The sequence below is a fragment of the Strix uralensis genome, chromosome 3, assembly GCF_047716275.1.
Source record: "Strix uralensis isolate ZFMK-TIS-50842 chromosome 3, bStrUra1, whole genome shotgun sequence".
Lineage (NCBI taxonomy): Eukaryota > Metazoa > Chordata > Aves > Strigiformes > Strigidae > Strix > Strix uralensis.
In genome coordinates, this window is record NC_133974.1 from 85,916,812 (window position 1) to 85,939,306 (window position 22,495).

General features: G+C 35.7%; 1 protein-coding gene across 15 annotated transcripts in view; it reads left to right on the forward strand.

Annotated features, from left to right (window-relative positions):
• Window positions 1-22,495, forward strand: part of RYR2 (ryanodine receptor 2) — a 441,080-nt gene that overhangs the window by 154,404 nt on the left and 264,181 nt on the right. For 12 of the 15 annotated variants that reach the window (XM_074863209.1, XM_074863211.1, XM_074863214.1 and 9 more), the window contains 3 exons: window positions 3,595-3,615; window positions 11,524-11,538; window positions 21,897-21,971. In XM_074863209.1, coding sequence (XP_074719310.1) covers window positions 3,595-3,615; window positions 11,524-11,538; window positions 21,897-21,971 — 111 coding nt within the window. The remainder of the gene's footprint in view (window positions 1-3,594; window positions 3,616-11,523; window positions 11,539-21,896; window positions 21,972-22,495) is intronic. The other 3 variants (XM_074863215.1, XM_074863225.1, XM_074863212.1) reach the window with 2 other exon arrangements.

Genomic DNA, 22,495 nt, shown 5'->3' on the forward strand with positions numbered 1-22,495 from the left:
ATTGTAGTCATTAAGTAAATGCGAGGGACATTGTATCCTTCACCCTTTTGGTTACTCTGGTGTTCTCATGGCAAGATAATAATTTCCCATATTCAGAACACTCATATGGCAATGAACCCACTAAATTTTGGTATCTAATGTTAGCCAGTGTCATGTTCTTTTCTTCTGGGAAAGTATTCTGAGTACCCAGACATATGTGGAAGGCATATTTCTAAGTAGCATACTGCATTTGAGGTATATATGTTTTAAGATGGATTCTGCTTCCTCTACTGGAGGAAATACTGTAAAGGTAGATAGTCTTTGGATAAAGAAAAATAGAAAAATTAGTATATACTTATCTGTTTTCTTTTTCCAAACAATGTGACTTAGTGATCAGGAGAGAAAATGAGCCAGAAGATGAATACTTACTAAATTCCATGGATTTGGATTTATTGTGACAAGGCAAAATTCACTGTGCTTTATAAAATAAATGATTGTACTTTCTTTCAGACTGTGGTTAACATAATGTATGACTGAAATAAAGTAGTTTACAGTGTAAGATGCCACAGTGAGAGGGAATTACAGAAGTCACTGCCAATCCCTGCCTGCCAACCCCCCCCCCCCCCCCCCCCTTCCTAAAGTTTAAGTCTTCCTAGATCAGTTGGAAGATCTATACCTCTTAACAGGTCAACAGCTTAGCAAAACCTAAATTTAGGGTAAGAACAGGTAATTCCAAGTCCAAGGAGTGTTAAGTGCTCCAAAGAGGGAGGTGACAAGATAGAAGGGAAGGTTAGACTATATTTTTTTTTTTTTTTGGTTTGTTTGTGGGTGTTTTCATTTGTTTGAATGTTTTTTGTGTGTGGTGGTTTTTTTGGTGTTGTGGTTTTTTTTTTTTTTTTTTTGTTCTTCCCCCTGGATTAATGTCTAACACATACAGAGTGAAAGGAGCTTTGAGTCTTAGTGTTTCCTGAATTTGGATGCATACTAGGAAATCCATGGGGAAAAAGGGATTTCTGTGGATTCTGGTCTGTGAAGCCAGACAAAAGATGGAGTTGTCTGTATGAAGCAGAATCTGTATTTAGATGTGCTGTGAAGCATCTGCTTGCTTGTTACCTGAGTCATAGCTTAGATCTCAGATTCAAGCACTAGGCTGAGATATCCATTGTTTCCTTTCATTCCTGTTTATGTGAGCTTTACATCTATTTTACATTACATTTACATTCTATATTACATTAGGACAATTACTATTAGATATGAGTAATCTTACTTTTAGGTTTACCTAATCTGCATTATTAGGAATTTCCAGGCAAGTAAATATATTACTAGGTCATGCTTATGCTTTTTTTCACCCCAAAATGGGATACTAAATGTGTTGAAGGCCACAAGTCTTCTGGAATAGGTTTCACAGGGCAAAAGCTAACAAGATTTTATCTACATATGTTGCACAGGCAAGTTTTAGGACTTGAGGCAGAGTGGTCTGTAAGAAAGAAACGTTTTCTTGTGACTTCAGTAGCTGGAAAAGCTCTCCCACAGACAGCTAGAGAAAAGGGAGCTCACGGGATCTGGGAGGGCTCTGAAGAGCCACACAGCAGAAGGCCTATAGAATATGGCTATAATTAAAAATGCAAGATTTTATCGTGGTGTGCACTGTACCATGCTTTCAGAAGCAGATCTCTTTGGATGCTTTCCTAGTCTTTTCTGTATGACCATCATGTAGGTGTCAAATTGTAGGACATGCGCAATTCAAGTGGTTGTCCTGAGAAACTACTGAATAAAGGCGCCTTTAGCATATGCCAAAGCCTGTTGACAATTCTATTTAAAGATGAGTATACCAATGCAGATTTAGTGTGTACAGTTTATAAATACTTGGCAACTACTGCACTTGACTCTTGAAGCTAACTGGTGTTCGTTAAAATAAATTCAGCAATTATAAGGCAATCAATTGTACAACTGATAGTGTACGTTGAGCTTTGAGTGGATTCTTTCTGATACCAGTTGTGGCTGCCCTGTTCACTTCAATTTTGGAACAGTGAAAACTTCTCAAAGTAAGGCAATAAAGCGGGAATCAATTCACCACTTTCTATCATTGTCACACAGTCAAATAGTTTGTACTGCTATGTTCTCAGTGCATATACAATTTTAACAAAACAAAGGATGTATTAAAAGCAAGGTAATAAATGAAAGACTTGTACGTGAACCTAACTTGGCTATTCCTTACTCCTTTTAATAAGACATAGTAGTTGCATTGTTCGCATTTAGATTTAAATCACTGCTTGCTTTTCTAACTTATCTTTTCTTATATTGCATCTATTTACCCTAGGTGTTTTTTAGGAGGGTTTTCTGCAGCTGTGGTTGATAACAAAACTCACAGTAAAGACTATTTAAAAAATAGAGGTAAATCAGAGAATTTCTATTATAAATCTAAATGCAGTGCAAATCTCAAAAGAGAGGTAGGAGTTGTCAAAGAAATGCTTATAAGTTTATCATGTTAATTACTTGACAGGTCAGATGGTGTTTTCTAACCTTTGTGTGACAGCAGGACTGAACAATATTGAATATATAAAACTCCATTTTAATTGAAACGTGTATTAAGTGAGAAAATTTACTTTGAATAAAGCTGTTGTAATAGATGACAACTAAATACATTGCCTTTTATTACAGTAATTTCACAAGTAATCTGGAATCCAAATACTAGTGGTTTTGAAAATTGGTTTGCCGTAAGCTATGTTAAATTCTTGCTAAACTTTTATGTGGCATCTGCTAACAAAAGGTCAATATGTACCTGCAGTAAAACCATAGAAGGCTTAATATGCTGCAGTGTTTTCTAAGTCCAGAGACAAATCTACTTTAGATATACTGCTGTTGGTGCTAAGTTTTTAATAAGTAGTTCCATACTAACCTTTCTAGCAGCTGAAATGTGTTCTAGTAGATATTCTCAGTCCTTTCTGAGACTGTAAGATGGTCCAAAGCCTTCATAGAAAGAGTAATTTAAAATCTGTTTCCTTAATGAACCTTGAAACTGTTTTGTTAATACAAAACCTTAAGCTTTCATAGTGATTCTCTCATTCCCCATAGGAAAAATGAATGACATTTTGGGGTTCTGCTCTCTGTTCTTATGCTGCAGGTTGTAGGGTCAGGATTTCACAGGTACCCCCTAATTTTACTTTTGATACTTACAGCATTCATTAAAATGACAAACCTTGAATAGCAGCCACTAAACCTTTTCAAGTGAATAATGTTCACTTATGACAGAGCTTTACTCAAGAGAAAATGGAGATATGTTTTGCGGGAAACTGTGTTCTGTATTTTTGACTGGTTGGTACTGAATACAATGTGGAATTAATTCAGCATCAGTCTTCATTTGCTGCCTATTGTCTGATATTTAGATGGACATTTTGGACTTCCGGAATTTGAAGTGCTTCCCATAAAATAAAGACAAAAACATGAGGTATTGGCATTTTAAAGAGGAGATACCCGGAGAATAGCTTCTACTCATACATTTTCTTTCATACTAGATACATTTCCAAAAATGTGAACTGTTAGCTTCAAAATAGACTTTGATATGCTCTGTTTAAGGAAAGAGATTTACTGATTTCTTGCTTTTTCTTTCTACAGCTAGTTGATGTGGAAAAATGGGTATGTGATTCTGTCTTTTATTCACTTGATCTCAAATGTTTCATGTTGCCACTGAGTCTAACCTGTCTGTTTTGATACCCTCTGTGTTCATGACCCTTCAACTTGCATGGCTCAAAAAAAGAGGCGAATACATGGTCATGTAGGATCTGGTCATTCCTGAATTGTCATACCAAATTTCATGCTACCACAATGACTTGTCTTTCTTTTAATTTGATTGTAGAATTGTTTAATATAAATGTATGTTTATTGCCTGTCAGTTTTGAGCCTTGCTGTCTAATGTTGTAACTCCATTCTGTAACCCACCCTGTCTTTTCCAGTATATACACTGTAATCCTAAAATGCATGACAGTAAGATAATTAATACTGATAAATAATGTGTGATGCTGTATCTAGCTGCAGATAATATATATACAAAATATTTAATGATGGAGAACAGCTGCTACAGAAAAAAATCATTAGTAGGTCTTAGCAAATAAAGTCAAAGCACAGTTCTCTGCTGAATGTGTTGTTAAGGCCTTTCCTAATGTGTCTGTGTATACCATGCATATTTGTTTGGGCATCTAATATAACTTCCCTATGTGGGACATATTTACGTATGTTTTTCTCAAATGTAATCTCTAACATCTGCATATGTATGCATTAGTGGTCGTAAAATTGTGTGTAGAATTGTTTGTTCACATTTAAAATGTTAGAAGCCTCTCTGATGGCTTGGACCATAATAGGCCTCCTTCATTTCTTAATATTTAATTTGAGCTGCACATGACCAGAAGCAACCTCAGACATCCTTTGCTATTATGGCCAGTAATATAGCTAGAGCACTGGTCTCACTTTGTTTCAGTCAGACATTATAGAATTTTAGTCTGATGATTACATGTTTATAGTAAGTAGTGACTCAAGTTATAGCTTGCTTGAGACTCCAGTAGGTAAGTACATGGCTTAAATGGTGGCTTAGGCTTTTTAACGCCCTTTCTACTCATGTATTCCCAGCTATGTCATGTGACATATATATGTAGATGTTTATAATATTTATTAAACAATAACTGTATTAATTTTAGCTAATTGTATCAGTATGATAGCATTATCCATATTCAGGGAATCCAATATTTGTGACAACCAGCAAATTATTATATGGATTGATTTGGAATATTTTTAAGCCATACGGATGGTCAGGTTATCTTCTCATTTTGTCCACCTTTTTAAATACAAGTGAGAGGGCTTGGTTCTAAATCTTTAGATTCTGTGTTTTTATTCCTATGATGAATTTTAATATAAAGAGAAAAACAACAATAAAAAGGAAGTTCAGTAGCATACAGGCACCTGGCTTCATACTTCACAATGCATGAAAATTTGTGAGCCAGAAGTTTTAGTTATACTCTGACATGGCTTGGTTTTGACTGAAGTATTCAAAGAGTGTGTTCTTGGAAAATATAGTGTTACCTGCATAAATGCAAGTCAGATCTGCTTTTTTTTTTTTTCTTTAAATTCAGAATTTAGTAACATCAAAATCTTATGCTTTGAAAAGACTGCTTCACAATAATGTGTCCTAAAACCATTTTAAAAAGAAATGGTTCCCATGACAGCGGAGCTAAATGTTTCATTCCGAATTCCATCAGCTAAAGATTTTTCCTAATAGACCAGTTCTGTAATCTAGACAACCTCCTGTCTGATGGGGATGGAGTGGGTGCTGGCTTTACTTCAAATATGAAATTATTCAGTCTCAGATGAGCCCCAATTTTCCCTGTAAAGCATCTTTAAACCCCCTCTCTGTAATTCCAGAGTGTTACCAGAAGTCTTATGATGGACTGCAGATGTACATACTGAATTAATGCAGCAGAAGGCTGGTTGTTGCACAGCTGCGTGGTCGCTGAGGCCATATACCTCATTTTACTTTTCTTCATAAGCCATTTTCCAATGTAGGACACACAAGATTAATGCAAGTATGTTCAGTTATATCTGTGTATCTCTGGACACCTTGAAGCCTAAGCCCAAAGCCCAAGTTAGACAAACTTCATGTCAAATTAATGACCAAATTAGTAACTGAACCTTGCTGCAAGCAGTTTCATGCTGTTCAAAGGATAAGCTAAAGTCATCCACTTCTGAGCTGTTGCAGCCTGTAAAGTGTGCTAATGAAAATTTTGAAAGGAATTACTCCAGTTCTGCTGTGCTTCTGTTGAATGACTGTCCTTCTGGTGATTTTGTTCCAAATCTTTATTCTACTGTAAGGCATGTGCTGGCAGTTGAAGCTAGGTAAGAATTAAATGGGCTTAAGATATTCCTTGAACCTTTGGCTTTTTCCGTTTGTCTCTCATCAAGTGTGACTTGTGAGGGCTTGTAGGTCTGCTTCAGTGCAGAATCAAGCAGATTAAAGACATCTTGACTAACACAAAAACTAATGGAAGTTAGGCTTACCTTTTCCATCCTGGTCCCCATTTCATATTTGAAAAAGGCTTTTCTGCTTTTTATTAAACTACCAAGGGGGGAAAACCCCACCATCTGATCAGAAGGATTTACTAAATTTCAGGTGAAAGTTAGAAGACACTGAATATATGTTATCTACAGAGAAAATAACAGTAATGAAGTAAGCTGAAATTAAATAATGTATAGTGAAAGTGATTCCTTTCAATCTGCCTTTCTTTTTTTCCTCTTTTAATATATTTATGAAATAAGGGAAATAATTTTAAAGTGTTGCTGTGAATTAGCAACTATTGGTGTTTGTTTGCAAATTTGAGATTTCAAGGTGGGTGTTCTCTATTTTAAGGGTTTGATTTTTAAAGGACTTTTGTTCTCATAAAAACACCTGAATGTCTGTTTTGACTTCCAGAACAATTGCTTAGCACTGTAACAAAATTCAGTGTACGGAGTGGGAATTTTTTAGCGCGTTTATGGTTTCCAAAACCTGGCCTTTTTTACACATTTACCTACATATAGTTGGTGAATTTTTTTGAAAATCTGGTATTAAGAACCATCAAGTATTATTATTTTCAAGACAGGTTACTCTGAAGAGCTTTTTACCTGAAGGGAAACCAAGTGTATTGTTTCTTAAATGTAGAGTGTGAGGGACAAAGATTTTTCGTCCTTACACTGGCTAAGGGCAAAGCTGTGCTAACTGTAACATTGCAGGATTGTCTGCAACTTTTAAATAGACAGAGGAACCTCTTCTGCTGAAGGTAATGGTAACTCTTTTTCTCTTCCGCCCCAATAGTTATTCTGTCAGCTCAGTTTTATGCCACTAGTAAAACTAATTTCCAGTTTCTTTTGAGAAAAGAAACTTGCAGAGTAAGGAAACACACTTTAGACACTTTTTGAAAGAATGGCTTTCATTACAGAGACTTCTGAGTTGAGAATTGAATAAATTCTGGCTTTGAGGTAGTGTGGACTGGATAAATGTAATAAGAACATTGTTGTAGAGTTTGGATTGAGCTGCAAAACAAAGCTTCATCAAGATAAATGGTTGCAGTAATGTGTCTTCAGAGCCATTAAAGTAATTAATTGCACATCTATGCTTTATAATCAGTGTGATTTTCAATCATTAAATGAATTATCTAAGTACTTGATTATTTTTTTTTGAATTTTTGTAGTGGGAAAATATGCTAATTGTGCACAAATATTTGATGCCCCAGTTTAAAAAATTTGTATTCAAGATTTAGATATAACATAGACTGCAGAGGTACCTCAGTGTAGGGAGTAATATCAGCAGTGCTAACATAGGAAGACTCAGTTATTCTCATACAGATCTTGAGGGAAAATGGGAGGAGATAGCACTGTTTGATGTTAAAATGAACAGGCATATCAAAATGTAGTGGCTATGGAAATACTGCTTAAAATGCCACGCCTACAGCTATAGTTTCAACCATATCTGCAGTGTATTGTATATTGCAGGAGATGCTAATTGCAGCCCAATTCAAATTGACATCATCAAGAGAAAGTAATACAAACATTTTCTAAGTACACTTTTTCTTTCTGGAAGAAATCTGTGTGCAAATCTGACTGAAACTTACTTTAATAGAACAGTAGCATTTCCAACTGTATACTAGGATTCCTTTGGTATTTCTCCTTCAGTCCATATTATAGATCTGAGGCCTTCAAGCTGTATTCAGTGTATCAATAGGAATTACTGTGAATTGCAGCAAACTGTCTACTTTCAGTTTACTTGTTTTCAATACTGTTTGATTAGGTTAGTGTAAAGATATTTCTATGTAGGCACATACAATACTGCAATAATTGTATGCAAGATATAGTCAGGAGATAATATCTAAATTAAAAGGATTTTAAAACTAATCTTGGCAACTTTGCAATCAAAAATTCTAAATAAAATAGCATTACTATTTTGCTTTTTTCATCTAGCCAGAGAACCCAAGAATTAAGGTGAGATTATATGTTAGGTGTTTGAACAATCATAGTGATACGCTACCCAAAAGCTGTCCAAGGAGCCAAATGATATAATAGCCCCAAACAGCTGTAAATATTTATATTAAAGACACATCCTTAGTGTCCTCAGATAAAACCTTCAGTAGGTTTTAATTTTTATTTATTTGTTTATTTTCTTTTGAGAGAGGGGTAACAGTTAGGATGATGGATACAGTGATGGATATTATGTGCCTCAAATCTAGTAATTTGAAATCCTGCAAAGGTATTTTTCTTTCTTTTTTTTTTTTTTTTTAAATTTAAAGTCATGTTCCAAGCCGTAAGGTAATCTCGGTGCTGAGTTTAGTTCCTCCACAAAGATGGTATTTTTGTGACACTAAGCACTCACATAGGCATTTAGCCCCAAAAGATCAGATAGCATATGCAGATGAAGACTTAAGTTGGTGGAATGTGATTATCTAGTTGTTGGTTACATTCAATTACCAGTCCTACCTCTCAGGATAACTGAGCTAGAGCAACAGGTACATGTAGAACTCACAGCACATTCTGATTTCCTGAACAAATGAATTCTGAAGGTGAAATGGTGTCTTCGATGTATTTAGTCATCAGATTTGCATTGATTTCAGTAGGACAGGATTTAAGAGAGAGACTTATTTGTAGTCCAGAAGTACGTTAGAAGTCCAGTTATTACCTTGCTACTGAATGTTCAGTAGAGAACTTCTAATGGATTCTTGAACTTCAGTATCTGAAACAATATAGGTGTTCTGTATTTGGTTCATAACTGATCAGCTCTTCAGATATTGAAAGCACTTTAGGCATTTATGCTGTAGACAGTGTAGGGTTAGCAAGTTATTTAGACTCCTAATTATAGTCAAGGCAGAGAATCAAACATTTCTAGTATGTAGTTGATCCCATCATACAGAAAATGTCAGCTCAAAAAAATCAGATGAATTGCATTTAGAAATGACTGTCTCTTCCTTGACTGTAAAGTAAGTTTACACAACTAGCTGAAATCTACATAGTGCAGATAAATCTCAATAAGTCTTAACTGAGCTTGTTTTTGATAGTGTTTCATACTGGATATTGCATACATCTATTTGATTTGTTAGGGTGTGTAGAATGTTACATTTCATATGTAAATGTGACCAAACTCTACTATCATCAGTGCCACTCCACTGATGGAGTAAGAGCTTTGTGTATAACTAAAGTACCATGTCATCACAATTTGATCTCTTACTTCTAGCTGAGTTAGCATTGTACAACCATTATTTGTTTTAATTAGCGACTATAGATCTGTCTTTTTATCACTTTTTATCAATTTCTTGTGTAACAGCCTGTTGCCTACCTGAAGTGCATAATTTCCGTTGTTTTTTTCAGCGTCTTTTTTTTTCTTTTTTTTTCCAAGCTGAGAGTTAATGTTTTTCAAAGTAAGCATTCTCAATTAGCTAAGAAAGGGAGAAAGCTTTAGCTTTTTTTTTAAGCTAAAAACCTTGGAGAACGTTCTTATAGAAAGGTGTGACAGGAGTACCTGCAACCCTCTGCCCCATCCATTTGCTGGTAGCTGGGCAGCTAAGGCTGTCACAGTTCATGGCACATAGCTTCTCAGGCTTGGCATGAAGTTTCACAGAGGCATTCTCTTCACATTTGGGGAAATAACATGTGTTTAAGTATTTGCTGTGAAGAGAAAGCATTTTTACAACAATTAAGTTTCAGAGTATTTCTTCCCCTGGTGGTTTTGAAGTAGTAGGTGGATATAAGTGTTCATACTTCCCTCACCCACTGTTGTCTTTCAGGTTTTCTAGCTTGAGGAGGGCTGTTCATGGCACTTTCTGTCTCTAAGAATGACATGTAAATCATCTTCAAAATTATTAAGAAACCAGAGTAACTCTAAAGAGCGTGATATCACAGATCCAAACAGATTACAATTGTTTCTCTCTCATTTGTTACAGTTCATTTAATATGTCAGCTGAAGAGAGTGAATTGTTAAATCTAGTCTTCCAAAAAATTCACCACAAGAAGCTGCTGTATCATTTTAGTAATCAAGGGAGGAGATAAACTATTCACTTTAATTTGAAGCTAGTTAAGAGATTACAGTCAAGCAGTTAAATGTATTGTCAAGAAGAGAGCCAGAAGGCTTCACAGAAAGACTGCCGTTTATGTACTTGTAACATGGAAGAAGCAGTGGGGTTGCATAGTTCTCAGAGTAAAATTTCTTAGATGAATGACAGCTGGCAGAGACTGAGGTCTTTGATGAATGTGATCTCCTTGATAAACTGACAGCGTGATGGCAAATGAAAGTTAGTATTGACAAATATAGGAAATGTTATATTGGAATTACTCATGTAATTAACTTGTTTCTATATTAATGAATTTACACTCCCACTCCCCCGCACTGTAGACAGCTCAGCAAAGACTTCTGGTTAGTTACTGGAGCCACCCAGTAAAAGCAAGCAAAATATTGGAGTGACAAGAAATGGGATGAATAATAATGCCAAAATGCTCATACTGTATTTTAAATCCTTGCTTTATGGGGGTGATGGACAGGGTCCATAATCTTTAGTTTTGGTCAATTTGTTTCCAAATGTCTAACTACAAATAGACGTAGAAGACTTTTAAGGAGAGAAGTCTTTGAACATTTTGAGATCATTAGATTATACTTCTTTTTTTTTTTTTTTTTTTTTTTTTTAAGCTAGAACATCTTGTACATCTTTGAGAACAGATACTTCTGTTTTAAAAGCACGTATGAAATGAAAGCACCCAGTCTTGCTTGGAAGCTGTCCACTTAAGACTCTCTGTTCATGTGGCATAGAGATTTGCTGCCAAACGTCAGTCCGCAGCTTCAAGCTTTGTGATAACAAAACATGAACTGATGAGGTCAAAAGAGGAAAAGGTGGCCATAAAACTCACACAAAGAAAAGCAAAACATTGCATGTAACATAACATCACTCTCCTTTTATTCTTGAGCAACCTCCATAAAAATTAACCTAAAAATTTCCATAATCTTCTGACATTTGTCATGTGGCACTGAATTTTTTTTAACCACTGCATGAAATCTTAGTAACATTTTAATTTTCTTTATTGTGCATTTACATATGCTATGTTACTACCAGTAGTGGTGTTGTTCTCAAGCACCGCACTTGGAATGCGTGACTTTACAACTCTCATTGTACTTAGTTAGAAACTATCTGCAGAGCAAGTTTTTAAGATGATCAGGTATGGCTCCTGTTTTACCTGTACTGTGTTTTATCTTTAAGCAATAAGTATTTAATGTGCTATATTATTTAAAGAAAAAAAACCCAAAACAAAACTGAGAAAACTATTGCATAAAAATATGATGAAGCCTTGTTCTGAGCAGCTGTTTTGCTTTTTAGCACGAGCTATAATTATGATAATTGCAGTGATAAATGTTCCTTTTAAATGTGGCTTGTAGTTCTGTGTATCCCACTCACTTTTTTCAGGGAAAACAAATCCCATTTTTAAGCACATGAAAGCATATATTCATTTCACATTTTCTCTTTTTTTCCCCTTCTCATGGCTCTACAGAAATTTATGATGAAGGTAAGCAAGTTAAACATTTGGTATTACACTTTCTGTGAATTCCTACAATTTAATTTAATTCATTCTTTTTCTTTATTTTTAACATCAGCATCAAACTTGCCTTCACTAAAATAGCACATACTGAATTGTGTAAAAATTTGGATTTAGAAACCACAGTGACTCTAACTTGGATTGGAGTTATGATTTATTTAGATCATGCAGGACCAAAAGCAGGCACCTTTGTGGAAAGAGGACGCTGGGCTGGCTTCTCTAATTCTTGGTTCATCCTTACCCTTTCGGTGAGAATGCAACACTATCTGGTAAATAAGGAATCTTGAGACAATGAAAAAATAACAAAAGTCACAGTAAAATATTTGGGCATCTTGGAAAGTGGGGACAGCACACTGTTTCTTCTGTTGTGAGGTTATGGGGTCTCAATGGGGTGACTGGGGAGCTCTTGGGCTGTGGGTCACTGGCCCTTCACTGCCTCAGGTCAGTAAGCGTGTGCAGGAGCTCTGCTTCTCAGTGCTTTTATTTTTATTTTTTTTTATTAAGACTATGACAAGGCACTTAGTGAACCTCCAAACATTTTGAATAACTTGACATTTGAATAACTGGTTGTGATTTTAGCCAAGATGTGTTGATAATCCATTTTTCACTTTTTCCTTTAATTATCAATATCTGTCCCCAATTCTTTTAAAATGTTTTGTTTACTGATTTTCATCCCCTAACAGTTTGCTGTTCTATGGTATGGTCTTGCTTCCTTGTCACTCTCCAAAAGGGAGGAATTCTGGGCTAAATAAGCAGTGCTATTTTAAGGGCTGGGTTTAATGATGTCAGAGAAATTTTCTTAGCACAACTTCTCTGCTGATCCATCTTTTCTTCCCACTTGGCTGTCTGTCTTATTCTTTATCTGTGAGTTTCTTTCTCAAGTGACAAGGATGATTCACATTCCGTGTATCATACAGCAACAGAAAAAGCTTAGGCACAATTCTTAACCTGTGAAAAATGCCTCCCTCCCCCACTTATTTAGCTCTAAAATAACCAGGAAGACTTTTATTATTTCCTTCTATCTCCTATGCAGTGAAGGCGGAGGAGCACGGGGGAAGAGAACTGTTCACAAGGCTAAGGGAGAAATCGATAAATTTTATCCTCTTGGGCAATTTTTTTCCAAATTGCTGAAAGCGCTTGAAAGTAGGAGCTTGTAATGGAAGTATTGCCTCAGCCATAAATATAAATGTTTGTTTTACATAGAAGGATGGAAACAGATGATCAATATTACTTATTTTTGATTTATTTTCACTGCTGTATCTACTTTTCATTGATGTGAAGTTTCCCATTGCTGGGAAAGTGATAACATAAATGTAGTGTTGGAAATATTAATCATGAGGTATATTTGAAGTGATTCTAATTATGTGGCTGTTTATTCTGCCTTCCGACAGGTCAATATTAGCAAAATTGGAATCATTTAGCATGGTGCTGGCACAGATGTTTATCATCATTACTGATGATTCCAGTCTTTTTAATATAGATGGTGAAATATCTCTGTGTTCTTAACTGAATAAGACATGCTCATGACTTTTATTGGCCAGTTGATTTATTCAGGTTCAGATTTTTATGTGATATTTATATAAAGCATAATTACTCATTGTAATGCAGCTTTTAAAGCATGCCATCCTTAGGGAACATATAGTTTAGCTAAACACTTCTTTCTATTCTTTGGCTTTGCATGACACAAAATAGGATGTAACTGCTGATCATGTCAATGAAAGAAGTTTGTATTGTTTCTTTTTTCTTTTTTTTTTTTTTTTTGTCACAGTGACCATCATTATCTAAGAGTAGGTACCAGCAGAGTCATCAGTCATACTAATTGCTGTACCTGAATTTTTGTACCACTTACTGTTTTGTAGTGAATTCTGTAAAAAGTCAATCAACTAAATAGTGATTTAAAAGATGTAAAGACTAGAATATGTATAGCATATATAATGTCTTGATAGGTTCAACTTTCTGTTTCTTATTCCATTGTAACTTAGTGTATAGGCTACAGTGAGACAAATGAAGAAGTTTTAGACTGACTTGAATTTACCCTTTGGTGTTGCTGTTACTTGATATGAGTGGGTTGAAGGAGTATTACCGCAATGCCACATGTCAATGAATTGATTTACTTTGCATCTTTAAATTCTGAGCAACTAAATGCTGTGGGTTTGGGACCAACCACTGGAAATGACAGCTCAAGAGCACAGTAATTGCAGAAGGTTCTCATTAGCTTTTTTGGGTTTTGGTAGAAGAATTCAAGGCTTCTGGGCCTAGATGCTGTTACTTTGGAAAGGAAATTCTGTCTTTTCTGTGTCAAGATTTTTAAAGCAAGTGGATACTTCTATGAGCAAGAAGAACATATAAAAGTCCTTGGCTCACACTCTGTAGCTCTGTTTGTAGTCTTTTTTGCTTGCAGCGTTTTCAAGTTCTCTGATGTTGCTGGAGATGTAAATTCCCAGAGTTGCTATTCCAAGTGCGAATTGTTTAGTTTTGCCTGACTAATCTAGTCTCACAAGGCTTCTAGCTCTGTTCCAGGGTTACTTCACAAGTTCTGCAGTGACTCAGCCTGTTTCCACACATTCTGTTTTCACCATTTCTTGGGGTTTTCTGGATTCTTTGGCCAGCATTCATCCCACAAAACTGAAATGCCTGATTTAGAGCCATGGATATCCTAAGCTCCCTGTGTAAACACAAGCAGAAGCATAGGTATCATCAAAGGGTTGCTCAGATTTTAGGTGGGCTGAATTACTGACCAAACTGCCTTTTTCTCTCCACTGGCTGTTTAGTTGCCTTAGGTTAAATTAATCTGAGTTTTTGTCATCAAGAAATTCTTTTAGCTTTTCATAAGCTGTTACTGATCATGCTGGTATGAAGAGAATGAGTCTTCCTGTGTTTTCCAGCTGGCTGTTGCCCAGTATTAGAAAGAAGCTGTCATTAGTCATCCGAAGTTGTGTTCAGTGTGAAAAAAATTTGACAGTGGTATAAATGTGGGGAGTAAGAGGTCTCATCAAACACTTACCTGTGGTGGTCTTCAAGTCTAGTCAGCTTGTAGGACTGCATCATCACTGCTGCTTTTACCAGCCTCTATCAGCATTAGTCTAGAACAGATTAAAAAATTGCATAATAATAATGAAATCAATAGAGTGATTTTTACATTGCTATGGGAACATAATTTCGAGCATCCTCTCCTGTACAGAAATGGTTGTAGCATCATGCAAATATTTATGTGTAGAACCATAGTGAGATGGTTTTAGAATGTGGGATATCCTTCCATCCTATTCCTCCCAGTTTCTTTTAGTCTTTTTCCAGTTTCTTTCATTTCATTGCTGTTTTGCTGATTAGAGATATCAATTAAACTCAGACACCAGAGTGAAAAGAGTAGGCGTATTTTACTAGGAATAACTAAATAATATAACAGAATAATACAGAAAACATACGGTAAGAAAAGACAGAATAGTGCACTTAAACAAATAGGAAAATACAGGGTAATGCATCAAATCATTACTACCTGAGAGAGAGAATAGTGATTAAGAAAGATACATCACCACTTGCATATGTTACCATCATCCAGACCCGCAGTCGCTGGGGAGCCCCGGTTACAGCGAGGATCTGGAGAGCCTGTCCCAGCAAGTGGGAAATCCTACGCGGTGCGTCCACCCATAGGTGAGGCTTCCAAAGTCGCTGTGAGTGGGTCCAGCCTTACATACCCAAAAATCAGCAAGCCAGAATAGCTGGCACCTTTGTTTTAAGCGGAAATATCTGGTTTCAATCTCACATTAGATTCTCCCCCAGAGCCTGGCGAGGGCTCAAGGAAGAAGCTAAGGGAGTTTCTCTGCTTATCTGATTGGATTATGCGGAAGGTCTCACACCAGGCCTCGAGGACAGGCACCTGTCTCCATGACTCTGTTACTCTGTTCACATACAAATGAAGGGAAAGATACATTCAGGATAGCTACATCCTTCATGCATATTTCATTAATGATTACATACTGAGTTAACAGTTTCAGTTCAGGGCCTGTTGCTCAGGCTTCAACACTTCCACCTTTTACATCAGAATAGGTGGTTTATTATAATTTAGCACAATACCTATTAGCACAATGGTTATCAGTTATAAAATATACAGGATTCATCTATAGGTCAGCTCTGGCTTGGGCCTATTGTCCAAGCCTTAGCACTTCAGTTGCTCTTCTGTTATCATGGTGTTTTCATTCTCCTGAGTGAGGACTCAAAAGCTTTCAAGATCTACATTTATTCCACATCTTTTCAGTACTTTTCATTCTATTTTGCAGATTACTAAATGGGAGCCTTTAATTTGTTTAAATGCAGGAAGCTCTAAAAAATATGTATAAACAAAGCACATGTTCCTTATTGTGCACTCACAGTTTTCTTTCTAAACAAACAGCTCAGGTTAAATACTTATATTAGCCTGCTGGTTTAAAAACTTTCATCAGCCTCTTGAAAAAGGCATTGATGCCATCAGCCTGACATCTCTGATCTTGACACAGGTAGTTTCTGACTGTGAACAGCATAGTTGAGGGCCTAAATATATTTTTACTCAGAATGCATGGTAATTGATTTTTTTCAAGCCAATACTTGTGATCAGACCCACATTTCCTATTTGATTTCTCTTTCTAATGGATCAAAAACACAGTTTCAGAATGTAATGACTGCTCCTGAATGGGAAATTTGACAGCCTCATTGTGAGTCCCAGGGAAGGGACTTTCAGAAGGTTCCATCACTGGAGGAACATGTGCTCTGTTCATATATAACCCTTTAGGGATTCTGTCACTGGTGGGTGCAATTTCCTGCTTGGTTTATTTTTGTGGTGGTGATGGTTTTAATTTAAAAGAGTTCAAAGCAGATAACTGTAGGATATTCTGTGCTTAATTATATATTTCTGCTTATACATTTGAACCAAGTGTCTCGATTTAGAGATAGGAATTTTTTTGCCTCATTCTGTAGTTTTCTAACAGTGTGTTAGAAATACACTAGGGAGCTTCACGAAACTTAGAACACACTCGTGATGGAGAAAATAATGCTTTTGCATTTATATTTGCAAGTAGTTTTTTGGAAGTATAGGTGTCCTCTGTTTGACATGCTGTTGTCATCAGCATCTGTTTTCAGTGTAAGATGGCCATCATTAGTTTAGCTTTTCCCCTCATCCAAATGTGTCACATTGGTGTTTAAATATGAAAGTCGGCAATATTTTTATTTTAAATACCAAATCGGTGCGTTCTGAAATCACTGTTCCGTTATTGCACATTGCACTTTTAAACTGCTCTTAGCATTTTAAGTCTGTGACAACAATAAATTCAGTTAAGCATTGATTTCCCAGTTGGCTTTGGTAATAAAGTGTTAACTTAGGCTTTGTTTCAGAGGCTTGCTCCATTTTAATGAATTAAAGGACATTGTTTTACTCCAGTGTACATATGAAGTAGCCAGTGAAAGTCATATTTGAACCTTCTAATGTTACCTTGCCAGTATTTGCCTCGGAAAATATTTGTGAACAAAACCAGGGAGCATGTTGCTTTTACAGCTGCTGTCACATGTTAAAAAATTTTCAGTGCCATGAAAATAGTTGTGCAGTATTTTTTAGAAATCCATTTAGAGCAATATTGAGTGGTGCTAAGTTCTATCTAGACTATTTGGGCTGGTGTTTCCTATGGCTGGGTCTGGGGCACGGAGTCTAAGCAGCTGGTTGCATTTAGGTTGTAATTTACCATTACTATAAATTATATGGATTGTATTTTTGACGGATTTACTGCTGTCTTGTAGCTTATAGTTTCACTTGATTTTTTTTTAAGTCCATCAAGACTATAATTCCTTACAATCTAGTCTTTGTACTGTCATTTTCCCTATAGCATGTGACTCTAATTCCATTCTGCTGTTATGGTTTCATCATGGAATGAGGCAGGAAAAGCCATTACTTCATTCTTAAAAACTCACTGTGTTATCTTGTATGATTTTCTAGAGAGTGTGCTTCAGTTCCTGTGTTCTTGTGACATAGTCAGTATTTTTAAATTGCTTTAATGGGTGACTAGAATTGACTGAATAGCCATGTGCTAAATGCAGTTGATGTCAGGCTTTCCCAAGCATTAGATTTCTGAATAATGACAAAGTTACAAAACTTTGTCTGTATTTGCACAGAACACTGAAATAACTATCCTGTTTAAGCACATGCTTTCACATGGTTGTCTTTCTCTGGTACCTCCCTGAAGTTCGTAGCTTTTTCCCTTTTCATACATTTGGAGATTGTGCAGACCTGTGAAGACAATTCAGCAAAGGAATGTTGGCATTTGTTTGCAGTAGAGTACTCATTGGTCTAAGAAATGTTTTCTCTAGTAGAAGTAAGGATGTTTGCTTGAAAAGAATGGAAAGGTAATGGCTATTTGACTTAAAATCTCATTGGATGTCAGAGGGCTCTTCACTAGTCTCTAAAAATTCTCATTGTAAGTGAAGTTCCCAGAAACACATATGTCTCCAAAACACTTGTTCAATGTCACCATGATTGATTTCCTGCAGCTTCTCATGTATGGCCACAAGTGTATTAATGCAGCCATAGGCACAGTGCTGCAAATGCTACTGTGTGAATTAATGTCAATGAAATACCTGTTTTGGTCTGTCAGGTGAATGCATGTGTGTATATAAGATGGTTGTGTATATACAAAATTGTACAGATTTAAAGGTCATGTTGAGTCATGTATAACATCTTACTGCAAGATTGATATTGACAATAAAATATATAAATTTTTGTTCAATCTAGTTAAAATATTTCATGTTATGCTGCTTTCATCTATTGCACATTTTACTGGATAGTTTTTAGGTTGTAATTTTTAAGTTCTTTTTGGCATTTTAATCCTATTTCTATTAAGCAAACAAAACAAATATTTCCCAATTTTAACTTATTTTCCTTTATTTTTGTTTCAGGATAACACTCTTTACATCAAATTAAGCAGCTCAGATCTTAGTAGTCTATTCTCATTGCTCAGTGTAACAATGCGTTGAACTTGAAAGCTGTTTATATAATTTGAATGCTAATTTCTTCAGCTCTAATTGTTGTTGTTGTATTCTAAATTGCCTCTGCTTCGGCAATGGCTTTTGGGTAATGAAATGATTCCAAATTAATCTTGTATTCCAGCTGCAGAAATATTAGACTAGAGATGGGCAGTTTATATGAAGTTTTCACAAGCAGTGTGAATTTGCCCTATATGCTTTCAATCTCAATTTATTGATTGTAGTGTTTACTAGTTCTGAAGGCCTTTTAAGTCATATTCTAAATCTGAAATTCTTGGGGAATAAAATGAGAAGAGTTTTGCATTCATATAGTTGGTTCTCCTGAATGGCATAGCTTTTCGAACTTCAATGGATAAATTCTTCTTTGAATACAAATGTATTTTTCTCCAGCCTGGTTGTATTCGAGGAACATATTATCCAACTTAGGAAATACTCTGAAAATTGGAAATTAAAAATATAAAGCAAATAAGATTCATGATAAGTAATGTGGTTGTTAGAAACTTTAATGCCATTCATATATTTGTGCAAATATCTGTGGGCATTATGGATTGAATTAGTCAGGATTGTGGCTTCCAAGAAATCTTACTAGCAGTGTCTTCTGAAATACTATTATTTGAATATTACTAGAAACTTGGTGAAACTTCAGTGGCACACCTCATCTTGGAATGTTGCCATAGAAGTTCATTTGTAAACTTTTAATTTAATTTAATTTAATTTTATTTTATTTTATTTTATTTTATTTTATTTTATTTTTAATGTGGAAAATGTACAGTTCTCTGTAACAATCTAGGCAGGAATGGATTATTTTGAAAATCAAATACTCTTTCAGTAGACAATCATGACCCAACAGCTATTGACTATGCAGTTCCTGGCATAAAGATAAATGATGAGTATTTAATTATGAAATGAGCCTTTAAAATAGGAAATAAACTTATAGATATGTACACATCCTGGAAGGCAGGCTTCAAAATGGAAGGCAGTTTCACAGTACCAGCTTTCTTTTCCAGCCTCTCCTGTATTTTTCTGTTTCATCGTTTTACTTTCCCTCCATGTGGATGGCTTGATTATAATTACCTCTCAGAAACCTTTAAGTGGAAAAGGCTTGAAATGTTTTTTGCAACTCTTTGTGTTCTGTCTAATAAACAGAAACAGCAAACTTGCTTGCATTTTTTTAATGGGCAAAATAATTTTGGTTAAAAGAATTAATTTAATCCTCTTGGGAAAAATTATCTAAAAAACACTCCTCCATTTTTCACAAAAGTGATTGAAATTTTTTTGAGCCAACCTTCCTCCTGTTTGGCTACAAATGGGCATTTAACAAAATAGGTGCTAGACAGAGAAATCAATGTGGCCAAAACAAGGGCAAGCTAAAGTAGCTGTGATTTTGTTGATCACACTATTCCTCCCATCTTTTGTACAACAGGCAACCAAATCTGTGTTAGATATCAAATTTATGGCTAGTAACACAGAATACTTTTGATAAAAAAATCAGTGAAATTTCAAACTTTTGTCCATATTAGTGACTTTGTTGGTTGGGTACCTATGCCTGATACAGCTTCTGGGAAAATCTGAAATGTTGGTAAGGCAGTATGTTTGTTCACAGAAGTTTTTCCCTCTTCCCCTGTGGTAAGCAGCAGACATTTAACAGTCGTCTTTGGCACAATGGACCTGACATTATCAAATGTCTTGTTCTTTCTTTGTGCCTTTGGAAAAAGTGGTAGTAGTACTGGTAGTTCAAAGCTAAATCTTCATGTCTTACTGTGAAGATTGTGTCTGTGACAAAGACCGTGACTTTTATTCTTTCTTAATGTCACTCAGTCTTCCAGAGAGATTACTGGATGTGCCTTCCTGCATTTTGACTGCTACGCAGTTTGTTGAAAGTCAAAATATACCTTGTGTCCATCAAGATGCTCTGCTCAATTAAAAAAGCCAGAAATTTCTGGCAGTTTCTTAAAAGTCCTTAAATTATTATTTTTTGAAGTGGTTGCTTTTTAACCACCTATTGCTCTATTTATTTATATTTTTCTTGACCAAGTAACTGGAAGATCAGCAAATATTATGCTAATGAATAAAAGATAAAGAAGGACAATCACTAAACAAGGAGGGGAAATAATTGTGTGTTGCCACCATAGCCATTCAGTTAAATTGATCTTCAGCACTGAAATGAAGCTACCAGAGAGATAACATAGTATGATTGTTTCCAATTTATTCTGTAATGAATCTGATGCTTCAGTCAAACAGAAGGTCAGTCTGCTGTGATAAAAGAAAGGGTGTAAATGCTGTATGTAAGAAATTAAATTAGGAGTCCTATATGAAAGAATAATGCTGCTTATGAAGTTGTCACATTTATAGACTCAAAAATATGTATTTAGTGATATTGCTTGAGGGTCTGATGTGCGTAATGTTATGTGAGATGTTCTGTCAGAGGAATTGGATTTACGCTCTTGACAGTGTCTTGTCTGACAGTCTCTGCTCCTGACCAATGTCAGTTAGTGGCATCTCAGTCTGAAGAATTCATAAATCTTCAGCAGAAGTTGAAAGGTTGCTCATGCTTTAGTAAGATTTATTTATTCTTTCATGAGTGGTTAAATTGATTATAGATAAATAGAAACCATAATGAAAATATTGTGAAAGAAATGGTTGCAATTTCTTAGAATAAAAGTGGATTTTATGACTTTCATTTTCTTTCACTGCTGCGTTTCTTAAGAGGAACATTTACTTGGGCATGATTTCTGAATTTTCAGAACCCCAAATCCTGTTGACTTAGCTTGGACATCTTTGAATGCTTACCTGGCCTAGCAGATAAAGTCTGATAATATTTAAACACTGTGGGGCAAGCAGGCTGGAAGTTGATGATCTTCTGTGTTGCTTGATATATCATTAATGCTTTCTGGTAAAGCAGGAACAATACTCCAGAAGCTCCCTCTGCATACCTTATGTATAGAAAAGTATATTATTTTGCAGGGAAAATAGGTGAACATGGATTGATTTAACAATACATAAGGGTGTAGAGGTACAAAGTACACCATGTTCCCTCATCAGTGAATTGAGGACATCTATTAGAAAAAGTCAGCTTCTAGATTCACCTGCCCAAATTCTACCTTAGATCTGTCCCGAGGACTTAAAAGGTCAATATATAAAGAGACAATCAAAACTAAAGAACACATTCATAAAACTACCTTCTTGAACTAATCCCTGAATAGCATTTTATCGGGAAATTGACTTCTCTGTCACAGATTGTCCAGAGATTGATGAGGATTTTTTTTTCTTTCTCAAAAGGCCCCATTTTATTACAACATACCAGTATATCACTTCTCTTTATCTTTCAGTCTGCACAAGGTGGTGGTCATCGAACGCTACTCTATGGGCATGCAATCTTGCTGCGCCATTCCTACAGTGGCATGGTATGTAACAGGAGTTGCTAGCAGCAGTGATTTTTTTTTTTTTTTTGAATGAAAGTTGTGTTTGAAAGTGCTCAGACTATTGCCATTTACTGATATTTGGAGAATTATTCACACCAATGAGGCATTTTACCTGTGGTTAATGGAAACCTTTGTGAATAGATGCTTGGAAATATGAAACCAAGCTGATCATATCTGGGTAAGTGCTAAAAATAAGTCTGGCTCCATAGTGATGACTTCTCCGTTAGTCTATTTTGAGTTGGTGATTTCTCATTTCTTTTCCCTTGGATATTGCATATTGCATAAGATGTGACTAAATCCACAACTGGCATCTGGCTGGCAACCTGAACATATGTTGAAGACTGAGTAGAAAAGGAAATTCCTTCTTGCACATATTTTGGACAGAAGTCTTACTCTTCAATTTCCTGATGAATTATATGGGTTCCAAACTCCTTAACTGCAAGTGATGCTTCACAGAGCTGAAATTCAATGCAACCAGCTCCTTTATTTCCACTCTCACTATTCCC